This window comes from Sphaerodactylus townsendi, linkage group LG10 (assembly GCF_021028975.2).
Source record: "Sphaerodactylus townsendi isolate TG3544 linkage group LG10, MPM_Stown_v2.3, whole genome shotgun sequence".
Classification (NCBI taxonomy): Eukaryota; Metazoa; Chordata; class Lepidosauria; order Squamata; family Sphaerodactylidae; genus Sphaerodactylus; species Sphaerodactylus townsendi.
In genome coordinates, this window is record NC_059434.1 from 46,353,635 (window position 1) to 46,372,583 (window position 18,949).

Sequence of the window (18,949 nt, forward strand, 5' to 3'; positions counted from 1 at the left end):
TCTATCTGTGTGTGGGCAACAGGCTAAATTTAACATCCATCCTTTCAGTAGAAACCAAGATCAGGAGGATGGCTGCATTGCATTAAAATTTAGAAAAGGCAGACAGTTCTAGGAGGTAGGATGGTCTGTCTATTGTCATGACTTGGCCTTGAGTACTGCTAGAGCTTCTTACTAGTATTAGAGTGAGCAGGTGGGTGCTACCTGTAAGGACAGGATCAAAGGCCAACTATAAATGGATGTGAAATAGGAGTTCAAGTTCAGAGGTAGTGTAAGAGTTTGCAGTTGATTCATTCATGCCTGATCTAAAAGCAACATAATGATACATAAAAGGTTGAATCAGTGTTCAAAGTGAGTCATAAGCCAAAGGTTCAGGGACTGCATATACAATAAAGCCAGGCCAACACACAATAACAAAGGGTTGCACAGCTCCAGCAGGGCTTTGTGTACTCTCTAGTTCCATTCCATTATTGTGTTGTGGAATTTAGCTCTCAGCACAGAATGAAATGTCCTGAGAATCTCAGTGTTCAGTTTAGAGTCTAGCGCCTTATGGCTGCGAGGCTGCAAGTGAACTAGGTTTCCAGTGGAAGGCAGGATCTGTCAAGGCTAATAAATGATGCAAAATTAGAAATGTGCCATAAGTGCATACAGTTTCCACAATCTTGTTTTTATTTAGTGTTGAATTTATGTTCCTGTGGCACATATTATTTTATGGCAAAGAAGGAATGCAATCCTGAATGCATGTAGATGTTTTAAACCAGTGTGTGTTTTTTCAGTCTTTCTACACTAAGGGGATCTGAGGAGAAACTCTGTACATTGCAAAATATTCTGGGTTGCATTCTACATGATATGTACATGATTCACATCCAGGCCAGTTGAACCTGACGACTTGAACTGCATATGTACTGGAATACATCAGAACAGTTCTCTGTAGCTTCTTGACAGGAAATGATAAAACTGTTTGGGGAATGTTGGTTCTGCATTACAGATCACAGGGAAAAATGTCATAGAATTCCAGGTTGCAATATATTCACTTCCTATGTCCTTTAATCATTGGGCCATTTCAAACATTATATAGTGGCAAACTTGGGTTTACCATCAGTTGTGCACTTGCCAGAGCCAGTCCAAGCAAGTTTAGTTAAAGGAGGTGTTTACCTATTTGTTACATTTATACATTATATATTTCGACATGACCATGCACTGTAAAATACATCCTCATCTGTCATCCTCATCTTGCCAATTAGAAACCATGCTGCTTCTCCATATTCTGTCCTAACCTTAGCTTCTTGCCCAGAGTACCAGTTGCATATCAAAACAATCAGGTGCTGTGGCGCATTTCTTTCTTTTAAAACCAGCCACAGCTTTTTATGATCCACACGGTCAAAAGCTTGACTGCAGTGTATGAAATACGAGATCATTTTCTTTGGAAATTCTCTCATATGCTCCAGTAACCAGTGTAAATTTGCAGTGTGATCTCTGATGCCTCTTCCTTTTCTAAATCCAGCTTGAACATCTGGAACGTCATTCCCTTTTTCTGTGTACCTGTGCTTTGTGATGAGATTCACTATCCTTCCATCGTTTTCTTTGTCGCAGGAGCCAGCATGACATAGTGGTTAAAAGCAGAGGGACTCTAATCTGGATAACCAGATTTGTTCCCCACTCCTACATTCCAGCTGTGTAGTTTTGGTCTAGTCACAGTTCTTTGGAACTCTCTCAGTCCCACCTACTTCACAGAATGTCTGTTGTGGAGAGAGGAAGAGAAAAGGCGTGGCTGTGACTGCCTCGTGGCCCGCCATTGCAGGCGGAAGGCCCCCCCCCCGGTGAAACCCGCCCGTTGCCCAAACAAGGGCAAGGACGCAGCTTCAAGACCCAGCCCGTGCATGCGTGGGAGCAGGGTCCCGATTGGTGGTGCGGTCCTGCAAGACGCATCATCAGCGAGCACCAGCAGGCACCCGATATAAGAGTTGGCCATGTGGGGCGATTTCATTCTCACCCCTGGACACCGAAGCTGGAGTCTGTAAATCCCTTTGAGTCTCTGCAATAGAGAAAGGCAGAGTATAAATCTTCTTTTATTCTTCTACTAGTAGAAGAAGAAATCTTCTATTTCTTCTTCTACTACTCAACAGTTTACACAGCTATATGGCAGTAAAGTAATCACATCGTTGGAAAGTGACCTTGAGAAAAACTTAGCACTGACTGGACGCTCAAGTTTTATCCTATTACAAATTTAATACCTGTACTGTTTACTGTGTTGTGTAAATATCAAATATTTACCTCGCTTTACAGTCCATTAAAGTAAGTGCAGATAAGACCAAAAGTGGGAGAATTTGATAGGGGGAATATCTGTGTAGCTTAATGATGTGTTGTTTATTAGAAAGGTGTTTATATTGCTTCTCCAGTTTGACTGACCTACTCTTAAATGCACATTTAGAAAAGATGTGGGAAAGCAAAGAATGATAGCACAGGAAGGACTTTGTAGCTAAATCTACCCCATTCTTTGCTTTACATCTAGATTGCCCTCTGCCTCAATTTATGCAGGGCTGTATACATTACCCTATTGGCAGTTGGAAAAGAATAGAAATCGTATTTGTGGCAAAAGTTACTGTTCCTTAGGGGAAGGCTAGAAAAGGTTTCTGTCAGCTGTCCTTGAGCTGCAAATTTTCAAGGACACTCCAGTAAATCTACTTCTAACTGTTTTGTGGGTTTTGTGACAAGGAGTATAAATGAAACTATCTTTTGATAGTACTCAGAACCCAAGCAAAAGCCATCTTCTGTCTTGTTGTTTTTTCTCCTCGCCATTAAGATGGATGGTCAGAGCTGTCTTGTGTGCGTAGGACATTTACGAACATCCCACGACCTATGTGGGAAAACCTGATGAATGTAAGCACTGTGATGTGTAGGGTTTAATAGCATCATTTATTGTAGGCTGCTGCACCTATGTTGATACCATGATTCTTTTTGCTGTAGCAAAAGGATCTTGGCAAAGGATCTCTAATTGTGCTACAAAAGATTCTTGTGAGGCATCTCCTACATATGTGAACTTTGAACACTCCATTTATAGAATTGACTCTGTTAACCCCCTTGCAACTTTGAGGTGTTGTATGAGGGTTTCTGTGGCAGGAATAAAATCTTGGTTGTGTGATATCTGTGTCTTAACATATTTGCAGGTACTACATTGACATGGCTGTATGTATGTTTATTTCATAGCAAGAAGCTGTGTTCTATGGAATCTCCTGTGGATGTTGGTCCTCTGTGTTTGTGTGTGGGTGTGTTTACCACGGACAAAAGCTCACGAGCCTCCTTTAAATTTTTCATATATTTCAAAACCCTGGTCTAAGGCAAAATTCTCTTCAAAATCAAATACTTCTTATTGAAAGATCTTTTCAAACCTCTTTTAGATAATATGTGACTAATCCCTTACCTGTTAATATATCCCTTCAGAGGGCCAACTGAGAGTCGATGCCAACATATCTGTACATCATCCTGGACAACCATATGGAGTGAGGACTGAAGTAAAAAATATCAACAGTGCCCGCTTTCTTGCCAAGGCAATAGGTAAAATGAAACATTTCTTACCAACTGAAAAATGTGTTGGAAAATCTAGGGCTGATTCCGCATGGGCCAAAAACAGCGGTGTGACAACGGTGTAAACCCTTTTACACCATTTTAAACCTTTTTACACTGTTTTCACACCGCTGTTTTTGGCCCATGCGGAATCTGCCTAGGTCTCAGCTGTCAAAAAAAGCTGTCAAAAGCTTCAATTTCAGTGGCCATGTTATGCAAATTAGCAGACAAATCTGCTAATTTGAAGTTGCTTGCATGATTTTTTTTATTCCACGTTTAAGTATTATTTACAATTGTTTATAAATATTTTTTATTTAACTTGTGGCCCCACTGAATCAAACTGATCTTCAGAAAGTTTATAAGCAGTACAGGAACCACTTCATAAAAGTATAATGCAAATTACTTGTAGAGCTCTCATCAAGTAATTCAGTAAAACACATCACATTAAGTAAAACAGCATAGAAACAAATAGCAACATCCAGACTGTGATTAATTCGTTCAATAAAGTTTTTTTAAAATCATTTTAAAAAATTTCTCTTGATCTTGGATAGTCTACCATTCATTTATTCTAGCATACAGGGAGTATGTTCCCCAGTGTAGGGGAGCCACTACTGTGGAAACCATGCTGTGGTGTCATAATTATGATGAGTTCAGAGAGCCAGTGGGGGTGGGGAAAATATAGCTCTCTGTCAAAACAAAGTCTCACTCTCTTTTGCAGCAATTTAAGCAGGAATTGTCAGCTCATTAAACATCTTCCTATACAGCTATGAATCATGTAAAATGTTTATTTATGGAATGTATATGCAACCTCTCCATAATCTTGAATATTAATTCAAATCTTCTTGGAAGATTTTTAGCTACTAAATTTGTGGTCCAATGGGAGAGGGCACAAAGGAATTAAGGAGGCGGCAGGGCCCTGCACCAGCAAATTTGCCCGGCGGAGGGGCAAATCCAGCAGTGGGCAGCTGTCAAGGCCAGATGTGGCACAGAGCACCACATCCTCATTCCTGTGCTCTGCCAGTACTGCCAGCATAGTGGGAACATTCCAGAGGCGTGGCTGGGGGTGGAGCTGGCATTAGTCAGCTTCTACCCGGTTTTGCCTCCTGGCATGCCAGTACCCTTTTGGATGCCATTAGCCCATTGAGCCCAATTCAGCAGCGAGAGAGTTTTTTGTCTCCCTATGCCACTGCAACGCCCTCTGGAGGCTGCAGGGCAGCGCCGCAGTGGCACCATCCCTGGCCACCCTAGGGCTCTGGATTGGGCTGCCAGTATTTGAAAATCGATATTATACCCCTCATCAGAGCTTCATGTTCTGCACCTTAATTTGCTTCAGAACCATATTCACTTGGCTAACAAGGATAGCAAAGTACCTGATTTGTTTTTTAGCTGATACTGAAGCTGATATGAAATGTGTCAGCTGGTGGCAGAAAGATGCGAGTCCCCAAGAGTGTCCATCTGTAGCGCACGGATGTCGTACTGAAGAAGATACTGTGCTCTCAATCAAATAGTGTGTCGGATTCAGAAAACAGAATGGGTATAGCTGAGTACTAATATATGTTGGCATCAGGAAGGAAGGGTTGTTTTGAATGAATACAAAGGCTATAAAACACTCAAATATGTACTTTGTTGCAAAACAGATTAGTCTTACAGGAGCAGATCAAGCAAGCAACCTCAGCACGTGTGATAAAAGAATAACTCTTTTGGCGTTATCAGGAGATCATTTCAGAACTCAAAAGCAGGCTTGTGTTCAAAACCCTCCTAAAACATTTGCATAACCGTTAGAGTAGATTTTTCTCTTTGTAAGTCTCTGTTACTAATAGGCTTAATCTGATTTTATCAAGGTATGAGAAATGCTTTTTCCCGTTACTCTCGGGCAGTGAAAACAGGTATGGAAATAACATAATTCAGCTAGTTTGGTTTGTTTCTTAAAGATTATGAAATACAAAGACAAATAAATGAGCTGGAGAATGGAAGAGCAATCCTGAATGAAACTAGAGCCTTTGATTACAAGCTTGGGTAAGTGTTTCATTTTTCAGTGGAGATTGCTGCTAAATACTGTTGCAGTATGCAAACATGGTGTTGGGGGTGTAGCATTATTAATCAAAAACCTGCACTTGATGTATGTGTCAAGCTACAGTTCGATTCTGATGGAAGTCAGTTTCATGTAGCCCACTCAAGGTTCACTTAACCTTCCAACCTTCCAAGGTCGGTAAAATAAGTACCCAGCTTACTGGGGGTAAAGTGTAGATGACTGGGGAAAGTATTGGCAAACTACCCCATAAAACAAAGTCTGCTTGTTAAACGTTGTGATATGACGTCGCCCTATGGGTCAGTAGTGACCCAGTGCTTGCCTTTACCTTTAATGTATTTGAGGCTCTGATGTCATACAAAGTTGCTTAGAAGACTTTGAGGTCCATTCACACTGTCCCTGGACATACGATAACTATAAGAAAATGCTGTGGCTGCAGCTACACCTGGAACACTGTGTTCTAATCATTTCTGTGTTCTAATCATTTTCTGTGTTCTAATCATTTTCTTTCCAGGTTTGCCATGTCTTCAATATGCTTTTTGACAAAGACCTATTTCACTCTAACTTTGAAAATAACATATTACAAGTTCATTGGCATTCGGTGTGGAAGGAATTCTTCACATTTTCCTCCTGCAAAGTTCCTGCTATTTTACTAGCTTTTGTTTGTTTGTGGAGATGGATGTAAGGGGGAAGTTTTTGTATTGATTGACTGGAAAGGAATAGGATGCTTCAAGATAGCTAGAAGGATACCATTTGTATTTCAGTATTGTGCTATCCTAACATAGCATTAGCTAAGGGTTGGAATGTCATGATGACGAACCTTCCACCAGTTGGCGCGGAGAACTTACAAAGTGAGAGGCCTGCTCACACAACATTCCATTCACTTCCTGCCTGCCTTTCCCCAATCCAGGAGCAAGCCGGCTCTATTAGGCCTGCCAGCACCCCCTCAGTTCCCCTCCAATCCCCAAAAGCCCAGCCCTGCTGGTGAGGCAGTTGTGTCTTGGCATCTGCTACTACGCCACGCCTGCCAGCAGCCTCCCAGTTCCCCCTTCCCATCCAACAGCCACCTGTCTCCCCACCTCCCCCAAGCCACCAAAGCCCCATCAGGCTCAGCAAAAACCCTTGCCATGCCCTTGTGACCCTCCTGAAACACCCATACTAACAGCAAATCTACCCATCTGAAGCAGCCAACAGTGGGGGGGGGACAAGTGGGGGGGAAGAAAAGTCAGGCAGGAGACTTGGCCCTCCCCCCCTTCTAGAGCCCATTTTATTCTATTTTAAAATGGGCTTTTGCTGCTAGTAGCACTATAACAGTCTATTGCCATTTATCTATTTCACATTTTAATACTACTATTATAGCTGTATGAAAAATAACCAAAACACATTGGCAAGTTGTCATGGCTGCTATGACAACCATAACCCTCAAGAACAAAAGCAGAATTGCTATTTAGCATGTGTGGAAGAGAAAAGTTGAGATGAGAAAAAGAGCCAGAAGAAAATGTGCATAAAACTCCCATGTTTGGAAGCTCTGTCACCAGTGTACCTGCCTGTGCATTAGTGGCAATGATGTGCGTACAGTGGCTTTCAGCCCATGACAAATTGGCTGTGCGCATTAGTTGACATGTTCTGAACCTAGCTTTTGGCATGTGCTTTATTTTGGCATGTTGAAATGCAGCCATCTTACCCACCCTAAGACCAAAACTTATATCTGCTTTTCCCATTTTCTGTGACATTGCCAGTTGGTTATGTGAATCAGCTTCCAATTAAACTCATTTGTTGTTTCTACTGGGTTGTGGCTAGGGTAGTATGTTCTTTCCTGAGAATATAATGGATGTCTGCATCGTATGCATCATTTCGCAGGCATAAGGCTGATTACATTTTCCAAGCTGAATTATACCACTGACCGTATTAATCCATCTTTGGTCTGAAAAAGATTCCTGCCAATATGGCTGCACCCACAGAGGATGTGAGTAGCCATAAAATGTTTATCTCCTTTTCAAATCTTAAGGCTCATGAAATTGTTCAGGTTTCCAAAAAACATCTGGAATTTTGTCTTAACTGCTGTGAGGTTCAAAAACGGTATTTTCATCACTTTTTTCCAGTGGTGTAAAAACTGATAACTTTCAGGGGAAAAAATCTAGTATTTGCAGTATAAGATATTAGGCCTACTGCAGAGCTGCTTCCGTTCATGTGGTTGAGTAACTTCTTTGACCAGAGAGGTTTTTAAGTTAATAATATTATGCCAAAGCATAATGCCAAAATTACATTGCATTTATGCCATCTTTTGTTTTTTGTTTAGACGCACCACAGCAATGAGAGACAAAGAAGGAAAGCAGGACTATCGGTAATGACATTCATTTTGTTTCTAAAACAAACATTTAACATAGCATTTGAAAGTTTAATTTAGTGTTTGAAAGCTGAATGGTCTTTTTGACTTCCTTCAGTGTTCACATATTTGACTAGGCATCCACAATCTTGAGGAATGAAGGGATGGCGAAACTTACTTTGTGCTCATCTTTTTCTGCCCCAGTCAGTTCTATCTCCAGGTCATGGAGCAATCGAACAAAAGAGTTATTTGGTTGTTGTGGGTTTTCCAGGCTGTGTGGCCGTGGTCTGGTGGATCTTGTTCCTAACGTTTCGCCTGCATCTATGGCTGGCATCTTCAGAGGTGTATCACAGTGGACACAGTGTGTAACAGACTTCCTTCTGTGATACACCTCTGAAGATGCCAGCCACAGATGCAGGCGAAATGTTAGGAACAAGATCCACTAGACCACAGCCACACAGTCCGGAAAACCCACCACAACCAGTTGAATCCGGCCATGAAAGCCTTCAACAGTACAAAAGAGTTATTTGTTATTTGTGTGGATCTGTGTTGAGAAATAACCACTTTTTTGATATATTAACTAAACATTGATAAACACAATTTTTGCCATGTTTGTCAGTGATCAGAGCTCAGTGATTCCATCTATGGCCAATGGGAAGCAGACCTTTGAAGCAAAAGGCTTTCCTTGCATGACTAATGAAATGAAACTTTTCTTAATGGCTGAAAAGAAGTGAATTACCAAATTTTCATGCTAACTTGGATTCAGTTACCAATTAAAGGGAAAGAGAACTGGATCTCCCAGCCCCCATTAAACTCCTCAGATATTATCAAAGGCACATGGTCCTAATTGGCCAGCCTTTGAATTATCTGAGCCCTTCTGTATGTCCTCCCTTGGATGACAGGGGCTATACTGCTTGTCCACCCTTAAGGGTGTTCACTATTCCCCCCCCCCCCCAATTTTTCTGTATCTAGCCTGCAAGTACAATGCAATAATAATCTATTTAAGTCTTCATTTTTCTCAATGGCTGGTCACTGCCTATGAAAACTGTCATGAGCTGTTTCCACAGTGCCCTCTACTTTAAAGGGTAACTTATTTTTTGTTCCCAATAAACATGGAAGAAAGCAAGCAAGAGGAATAAATTGAAACAGAACTTACAATGACATTTTGCTTTTAAAACTGTGCCTTTATTGATTTAAGACTGGGTTTGAACGCAGCAGATGTAAATATAGCTTTTACAAGGAATTCCTCCCAGCTGTTAGCAAAGGAAGATTTCAGTGCTTTTGATTGTTTAAGTTTGCAAATTTGCCATTTGTTCAGTTTAGGCAGGAGTTGCCCTGTTAATTGCCATGTTTTTGTGATGGCTGGAATAAGCCCTCCTCTTCAGCAGAGCCCTTGTCCTTTGATGTTGTCACTCAGCTTTATTTACTATGGCACCCCACTGAAGATGGCAACTTGGCTTTTAACACAGCTTGCTTTTTTTCATTGAAACTGCTCAGATTAATACGAGGGAGGGTTGCAGCCTGCATGAAACATTCTTAGCAGCTGGCTGTCAGTCTTCCCCTTTCCCTTTGCCAGATTATACTCCCAGTTGGTCTGAATCACAGGTCCCATTTGGCACTGAGCAGGATGAGTGGCATCTGCATTTTGTTTGTTTTTGGGGAGGTGTTAAAAGGCTTTCAATTTATTCCTTCTCTCTTTTGCTGGCTGTCTTGACAGCCAGTGGCAGATCATCAAAAAGAGCTTGAGGCAACGCCTTGGCAAAGGGGCTTATCTGTCGCTACTCAGAGGCCAGTCCTAAGCTTTGCGCTCTGCATATTTGATCTGGTTACAGCAAGTCGTATAATTGTCAGGAGGGTGGAAACTTTGCCACTTATTGTTTTGATGCGGCAAATCGGTTTAAGTAAAATATGATGCCAAAGGAGTGTCTTTGTTTTGCCCCAGGTTCATGCCAGAACCCAACCTTCCTCCATTGATTCTGTACAATTCCACATCGTTGCCCGCTCACAGAAGCCATCTGCAAGTTGTGAATATTGATCAGCTCTTGGAAAAGCTTCCTGATCTCCCCAGTGTGAAGAGAGCAAAGCTGGTGGAACTGTATGGAATTCAGCCTCAGCACAGTTTCACCCTATTGGTAGGTTTATTGATTAAACATTCTAGTAAACCAAGGAACTTCAAAGATTCATTGCTTCAGAAAGCGCTCTTAAAAATGCCACATTAGCTAGCTGTCAGCTTTCATAGATTTTCTGTGTAGGAAATGTGTCCAGCATATTCTGACAATTGTACGTAGACACACTTGCATACATGGAAGCTCAGAAACTTAGATAGTTACTTCCTCTTTCTTTAAACTCCATCTGTGCTATCTATATAATAGTGGCTTCAGGAATATAGTTGATAATTATAGTCTTATAACTTTGATCCTAAAATCAGGAATTCATCCCGTTGATTCTCTTTTACTTGGCTACATCATATGCCTACAGCAAAAAAAAAAAAGTTATAAATGTTAAGATCCATATTATCTATGTATAGTTGTTTATTATTTGTAAATTCTATCTTTAACTTTTGGTTTTCTGTACTGTTATTAAATATGAATTTTTTTGAAAAAAAGAACACACATGCCCAGCTGAAACTATATAAAGGTTCAAATGTAAGTTAACATTTTGTCAAATGTTCAGCTGTGCTTGAAAGCAAGTTGCGGGCAGCTCGTCAATCAAATTCTGCAGTGTCTGTGGCTACAATGGCTTGTTTACGTACTTCTTGTTTTTGCTCTAATCTATGTGGTTTCATTGTCTGTGATGTCAGTCTCACACCATAGGCATCTCCCCACTGATCTGAAACTCTTTAATCTACTTTTAAGTGTCAGCAGTGGCGTAGTGGTTAAGAGCAAGTGACCTTGGGCTAGTCACAGTTCTTCTGAGCTCTCCCAGCCCTACCTACCTCACAGGGTGTTTGTTGTGAGGGGGAAAGAAAAAAGAGTTTGTAAGCCCCTTTGAGTCTCCTTGCAGGAGAGAAAGGGGGGTACAAATCCAACTCTTCTTCTTCTTCTTTTTCTTCTTCTTCTTTTTGGACCATCTGAAAGCATAAACTGATTATTTTCACTGAACCAACCCTAAGCCTGCTTGCTTGCTTGCTTGCTTGCTTGCTTGCTTTCAATTTTTATACCGCCCCATCTCCGAAGGGCTCTGGGCGGTGTACACTGCAGTAAGCCATAATATATAAGATTAAACAGCTAAAACCATTAAAAGCAGCGATAAAATGAAAACTAAACATAATAACTAGTTACCATAAACAAAGTGGCGTCCGACAGCTCCATTTTTAAATCCTCTTTCAGGAGGAGGGAATGGCAAGTCTCAAGATGGCAAAAGGCACAGATGTAAAAGGCGGGGGGGGGGGGCACCATCAACGGCTGGTTCCTCCAAAGGCCCGGCGGAATAACTCCGTCTTACAGGCCCTGCGGAATTCAATAAGGTCCCGCAGGGCCCGGACAGCTGGTGGAAGAGCGTTCCACCAGGCTGGGGCCAGAGCTGTAAAAGCCCTGGCCCGTGTGGAGGCCAGCCGTATCATTGAGGGGCCAGGGACCACCAGTAAGTTGGCCTCCGCTGAACGAAGAGGCCGTACAGGGACGTATGGGGTGATGCGGTCTCGAAGATGCTTGATCCATTTACTTGTGCATAGCAGTTATTGTAAAACTAATGCATGACATCAAGGATTCTATAGAGTTACTTGTATATGCATTTGTCATAAGCATACTATATACAAGCCATCACTTACCTATAGCATGCAAGATTCATTTGCTTTAGTAAAACTTGCAAACCTATTAAGTAAACAAGCCTAGCTTAACTTGCAATTATATTCCTTTCTTATTATATAGTCCTAAACTCAGTCCAAACCTTTAGCTTTTTCTGTCTATTACAAAACTTTCTTTTTAAATTTTTTACTATCTAATGTTTCTACCCTAGCCTATCTCTGATTCTCCACGTGTTTTTTTTTTTCAGATTACTTCTGGGGTATACACAGTTGTGCTGAAAATAAATCAAAGGATGCATTCCTTACTATAAGAATCACTTGTAGTTGACAGTATTGCAGTTAATTCTAGCTGTCCAAAAAGGTTCCTCTCCTTTTTTTTTCTTTTTTTTTGGTCCCCTATAATTCATTTCAACTAGATTCTAAAAAGAGCACTCTTTGGTGTGTGTGCGTCAGAATGTATTTTTGTTTTCTGATGCATTTGAAACATCAACTAATCCGCCTTCATCTGAGCAGTGCAGTTTCTGTTAATGTTCTAACAGGAATACAAGCAGATTGCTACTGGGGTTGATGCATAAATCTAATGAAGTATGTTTCAGGTTAGAGCACCCAAGTGTGCTCATTAAATAAATGGCACAGGTACTAGGATTCTTTCAAATATCAGATCCATATTCCCTGCCAACTTGTTAGTGAGAGGGTTATGCAGCAGAAATTGCATTAAACCATTGTCATATTTCAATAGCTTTGCTCATTCCAGCTGGTGTTTCAATAAAATTGTGATGGAGGGGGGTTCTTAAGCATATACTGCTAAATCTTCACAAGCTTTTCCTAATTGAAATGAGCACTTGTAGAAGCACATATTAATGAAAATTCATGCACTTATTTCCAGAAGAAGAGGAGCAGGAGGAGGGGGAGGAGGAGTAGTTTGGATTTATATCCCCCCTTTCTCTCCAGTAGGAGACTCAAAGGGGTTTACAATCTCCTTGCCCTTCCCCCCTCACAACAGACACCCTGTGAGGTGGGTGGGGCTAAGAGAGCTCTGAGAAACTGTGACTAGCCCAAGGTCACCCAGCTGGCATGTGTGGGAGTGTACGGGCTAATCTGATAAGAGTATATTGCTACAATTTCACCAGATTGCCCTGATATCACTGACATCTACTGCTTAGTTTCAGTTATAGTAGATTTTTACAATTTATAAATTATGGTTGTAAGATTTTTTTCCCTGTTGTCAAGTCACAGCTGACATTTGGCAATCCCATAGGGTTGTCAAGAGATGTTCAGAGGTGGTTTCCCCTCCCTGCATCCGCATCGTGACCCTAATAGTCCTTGGAGGTATTCCATCCAAATACTAGCCAGGGTCAACTTTAGCTTCTGATCTCTAGTGAAGTCAGGCTAGCCCAGGGGTAGGGAACCTGCGGCTCTCCAGATGTTCAGGAACTACAATTCCCATCAGCCCCTACCAGCATGGCCAATTGGGAATTGATGGGAATTGTAGTTCCTGAACATCTGGAGAGCCGCAGGTTCCCTACCCCTGGGCTAGCCTATGGTATCCAGGTCAAAGGAAGAACTCTAAGGGGACTGTAGGGGAATTTAAAAGGCAAAAAAGAAGTTTGGGATACTGTGATGGATCCAAGGATCAAGTCATCTTCTTCCAGCCTAAGGGGACTTCCTCCAACTTAAGTGGCTTTCTTCTGTGGAAGAGCTGTTTAATTGGGCGGAAAGCATCAAACTTGAAGCCAAAGGAAAAATAGTATAAATAAATACAACCTTCAGGGTTTTATGACTGAGCCAATTAAACATAGCAAAGGGATAAAACAAGGTTGCATTCCAGCCCCCTTACTATTCAACTGTTACATCAGTGATTTAATAGAAGCCATGAATAGACACACCATCCACCTAAGCTTGCTGACCAACATCTATCACTTCTTCTATATACTGATGATCCAGCAATCCTATCTAGAACTCCGTTTGAACTGAGAAGAGCACTCACCACTTTTATAAGCTACTGCCAGGCAAATCATCTATCAATTATGAAAAGTCTAAAATAATAGCGAGCTCTAAAAGTAACCAGATCCACTCTTGGTTGATCAATTCTAAGCAGGTAGAACAAGTTAAAATGTATAAATATTTAGGAATAATGTTCAATTCAAAAGACCATAAGAAATTAGAAATAAATCACACACACCAAAGAATATAGTTTAAGGAACAACATACATTTAAATACGGGGTAATTTTTATAGTACTGCAGGTTGGCTGTAGGTAGTTTTAGCATTTTAAAGTTATATATATGCTTCAATTCAACTTTTTTTGTATTTTTCTATTGATGTATTGGGAGTATTGGGCCACTGCGAGTAGCAGAGAGCTGGACTAGATGGACTTTGGTCTGATTTAGCTGGCTTGTTCTTATGTTCTTATGTTCTTAGTATTCCCACTTGGTGTAACTGAACGTATATTACTGGACAATGACCATAATAAAATGTGTTGTTGTTGTATAAATAAATAAGCTTAGCTTAGTAGACCTGTACGATAGGAGTGGGATCCACCTCTGTGTGTTATCTTCAGATTTCTTCCAGCATGGACATTAGTTCATGGGCAACATTTAAAAAATGTTCACATAAAACAATAAATATTGCCAAAACAACAGTAATTTAACATTTTAGAATTATAGAATAGCACCTTTTTTTAAAAAAAAAGTATGCTTAATATTACCATCACTTAATTTAGTAAAAATATTTGCATGAGTTTTTGATGTTTATTTTTCATGCCAGGTCTAGGAGACTAGGATGTAGAAGTATCTTCACAGGTGTGCAACGAACTGTGGTGGCGAACCTATGGCACTCCAGATGTTCATGGTCTACAATTCACATCAGCCTCTGCCAGCATGGCCAATTGAAGTCCATGAACATCTGAAGTGCCATAGGTTCACCACCACAGGTATGCACAATGTCCCTCCATCAGGACACACAATGCTCATATTCTACATTTTTTATTCTCCTAGAACATTCAGAGTTTTTTGTTCAGGACTGACAGGTTCTGAATGAATTTTATGGTTAAAGATTAAAATCATGGCTGCAGGCAGCAGTTATTTTACTTAATGTGTTTTACAAAGTGTGGGAATCCAAAGTGACTTGCATCATTCTGCTTTCCTTCGTTTTATCCTCACAACCCTGAAAAGCAGGTCGGGCTGAGAATTTGTGATAGGCCCATGGTTACCCACCAAGCTTCTGTGACAAGGGATCCAGACTTGGGTCTCCCAGATCCTTATATTTAATTATGTATTATTTTACATTTTGAACTTGCATTCCTACTGTACCGCTAAAGTAGGGCTTAGGGTGGCTAACAATAAATAAAAACAACATAAAATATAAGATCCAGAATATAATTTAAAACCTATTTACAGTCAACTAATAGACTTCACACTAAAATCCCACTTTTATCTCACCCTGCTGTGATAAGGCCAAAACCCTCTACAAAAAACATGGTAGGGAGTGGAAAAGCAAAGGAGGGGTTGCGTCCAATGCCAATACACATATTCCTGCCAATACACATATTCCTGGCAGAGCATCTCTGTCTTGCAGGCCCTGGTCTGGCTAGGGCCTTGGTTGAAAGACAAATGGAGGCTCTTGGCCCTCCAGTGTATTTTTAGAACTAGAACATAGCATCCTTGGGGAGACATAGTGTGAATGCAACACACTGACTACATCTATCGCACTAACTAGTACAACATGCTAACTACGTCACCACTGACTCCCATTCAGAAATGTGTACAAGTGGTACAAGACTCCCAGACCAGAGTCCCCTTTGAATTGTGCAGAACTGAATTCTGAACCTCTTCTTCAGACAAAACAGCTGTTCTTAGCATGTCATCTTACCCCTGCACTTGCTGTCTTTGTAACTGTGTGTCCTTGGCTGAATCTGCTAAGATTCAGTTGTTTAAGGAATCCATAAAATGAGAAAGAATATTAGTTTTATAATAAAAGGTTTATTAAAAGCTTTCAACTGTTTGAATGGGAGCTATGCCTGTTGACTGGGGAACAAGAAGTATGGGCCGACATGCTGTCTTGCCCAAGCCTTCTTTTTCCAGTTTTGCCTAAATTGAATTCATCATGGCAGAGGCACAGCAAGGCAGGAACATAGCTTTATATTGTTAAATATTTAAACTTCCCGCTGGGTTCAGTTTTAATATCTTGTTATTAAATTAGCAGTATGTATGGAATCAAAAAATTGCCATTCCTGATGAAAACTGACGTTGAATTGAATGGGACAATGCCTAGGATTTTGGTGAGAACTGCCTCAGCTTTGGATAGTAGTGAATACCATTCTAGGATTGCCTTGAGAGGGCTTTCTTGTCTGAAAGAGAAACATTCCTCCTATGAGTCATGGGATTACTCCAGTCCTCTCTGTTGGGCGATTGTGGGCTTTAGTCTGCCATGCATTTTTTATCAACTTCCCAGCAGTAGGGTTATAAAAACTGTCTGGAAGCAAAAGGCAGCTTGAGACTTTCTTGCATTATGAAAATGGCAAGCCCTAGAAGGTAGTTGTTCCAGTTGTCAATCAGGATTAGTTTGATTCAACTTTAAAAACAAGTTTGACAGAAGCGCACGCATTCTGACTATTCAGTGTTAACAATCTACTTTTAGCAGTTAACTGTGTTGCTGCAAAGCCAGCAACGACTGTTATTTTTCTTCCCCTAAGGAAAGGCAGCTAGCAAGATCTGAAAACAGCCCTGACTTCATATATGCTTTTTAAAGTTTGCCAGTGCTAACATTAAGTTGGGTTTTTGTAGTTTAAATCTGTTCCTGCCACCAAGAAAGCATTTATCTAAAGATTTCTATGACAGCAGAATTGTGATTACCCTCCTTAAGAGCACGTGCAGATGTATGCATTTTAAAAGATTGGAAGAAACAGTTGCCCAGTGACCCAAACTCCTTGTGTCACCAGAGTCTGAGGTCCAAGAGAAACCTCACTCAGAATATTTGATCTCCATGCAAACATGCTACTCTATACCAGATGTAGAAGAGGATATTCTGCACTATGTTCTGGAATCTCCCCTCTATGATAACATAAGATCCAAATATATTAAAGGACTTCTACCGATTGCGGGGGACACCAATAACACTGGGAAATTGATCTGTCTGTTAACTGATGGTGATCCATATATTACCAATCGAGTAGCGCTTTTTGCTCATGCTGCAAGAAGAATCAGGTTAAGCATGGTGTAATGATGTTGTGTTGTATTATTTGATAGGGATATTTATATAGTATTAATTTAGTCTATTTTAGCTAAGTCGATATATATGGGGTGTTTTTTGTGAATGCTCTCATTTTATGATGCTGAGGATATTGTGGAGGCCTACGGCCAAGACAGTAAACTTATTACTACTACAAAAGATTTCTTACAATAATTTAGCCACTAGTTGAGCACACTTTTGGCATAGTGGGCTACATCGAACCTTGTAAACATCTCCCTTCTCTAGATAAATGGAAACACAATCGATGGATGCAACTATATGGCACACATGAAATCCTCCATACCCCATGCTCCTTTCCATGCATTTAAGACTTTTGTTGCTGCTATATTGTCCCAGTTTTTGTAGGGAAAAGCGGGAATGAGATTTTCAAGCAGGGGAGGAGTTTAGTCGATGTCCTGTCTGTGGACCTTTCTTAAAATAGAAGTGTCTTAACTACTCAAGCTTTTAGTCACAAGCGTTTAGTCAAGCTTTTAGTCACAAGCATAGCATATCTGCATGATCAGTCCTGTCACCTCTGAGTAAATGTACGTGTGAATTTAGCAGTACCGGAAATACAAGAGCAGTTGCTATAGCTACTGCTTCACTTTAATTTTTCTCTTTATGAGTGAATTTCAGTAATGAACCAGAAGGCACGGTGCATATCTGGCACAGATGCATCCTTGGGTATATTCACATTACTCCATGGTTGTTGTTTTTTTAAGTTCTATGATGTTTTTTAAAGTACAGTGATCAAATAAAATTGTTAAGAATAGCCCAAAAGACTGGAAGTTACAACTAATGTGTATATGATGAGACCCAAGAGCAGGGGATCCCATCATGGTGCCTGGGTACATCAAGTGTTTTTTAAAAGTGGGTGGGGCCAGGCAGGGCTTCTATCCTTACACAGCAGGGCTTCAGATTGGCAATCAGAGATTCGATGGGCTAGGCAGATTAAATAACTTTGGCCCTTTCAGCATGGGCCAAAAGCGGCGGCGGCGGGGGGCCGGTAAAACAGCGTTTTGGCAGGGTCTGCTCGCACAGGCGCCACTGCCAAATAACTGCGGCGGCGCCCACCAAAACAGTGTTTTTGAATCTCGTTCATGGAGCAAGGTATTTTGGAAATGCCGGCTTCCATTCGGTGCCATGCGAACGGCACCGGGTGGAAGCCGGCGTTGCTCTCCCAGCCCTCCGAAACGCTCCTTACCTCTGGTCGCCTTCTGTCACGTTGTGCAGGCCAGGAGACACGCCCCTGGCCTCATTCTCCAGCGTCATCGCTCTGGCGAGGGGGGGGGTGTTCCCTGGCCTCCACAACACGAAAGAAGGTGACCGGAGGTAAGGAGCATTTGGGAGCGGCGCAGCCTGTGCGAAGGCTGTGCCGCCGCCGTCGCTTCCAGCGGGACGTCCATGCAAACGGTCCCGCAGGGGTGCGCCGGCTTAAACTATGTCGACGCACCCCCCCCTCAGTGCCCGTGCAGAAAGGGCCTGTGTGTCATCAGCTGATGCCAGGGCAATATTGGTTTTATTATCTCTTACTCCTTTTTTCCTAGTGTATTTTTTAAAAATTTACTCCTCTTCTTCCCTACATTTGGACTTCCTCTGTGTGGTTGGCTTTGCCTTCTGCTGCAGCCATTCTGTGGTTGACTCCAATTCCTGTGGCAGCCATTTTATGATTGTTTGCATTAGGTATTATGAGATATGGTATCATGCTGATATGAGGGGGCTCACAGGCTCAAAAAGATTGGGAACCCCTGCCCAAGAGAATCTGGCTGGGATGTCTATAAATGTGTGAGTAATATTGCCCTGGGTACTGTTTTATTTATGCACGGTGTTCTTTCTTAACAGAATGAAGACGGCTTGATGGAATTCTTTGAAACTGTGATGAAAGCTACACAGATGAATGCTAAAAAGGTTATTGGCTGGATTCTGAAAGATTTTCTTGGCTATTTGAAACAGTATAACCTAGCAGTAGAGGAAAGGTGAGTTTTCAAATCTACAGTGCTTTGATTTAGAGTGTCTGGTATACCCACTATTCGTCTTTTGTGTCAGTAAGTAATTCAGTC

General features: G+C 41.3%; 1 protein-coding gene across 1 annotated transcript in view; it reads left to right on the forward strand.

Annotated features, from left to right (window-relative positions):
* The window catches only part of GATB (glutamyl-tRNA amidotransferase subunit B), a 63,294-nt gene that overhangs the window by 31,522 nt on the left and 12,823 nt on the right, over positions 1 to 18,949 (forward strand). The window contains exons 6-10 of the mRNA XM_048510193.1: positions 3,439 to 3,552; positions 5,493 to 5,577; positions 7,890 to 7,934; positions 9,859 to 10,048; positions 18,732 to 18,865. Coding sequence (XP_048366150.1) covers positions 3,439 to 3,552; positions 5,493 to 5,577; positions 7,890 to 7,934; positions 9,859 to 10,048; positions 18,732 to 18,865 — 568 coding nt within the window. The remainder of the gene's footprint in view (positions 1 to 3,438; positions 3,553 to 5,492; positions 5,578 to 7,889; positions 7,935 to 9,858; positions 10,049 to 18,731; positions 18,866 to 18,949) is intronic.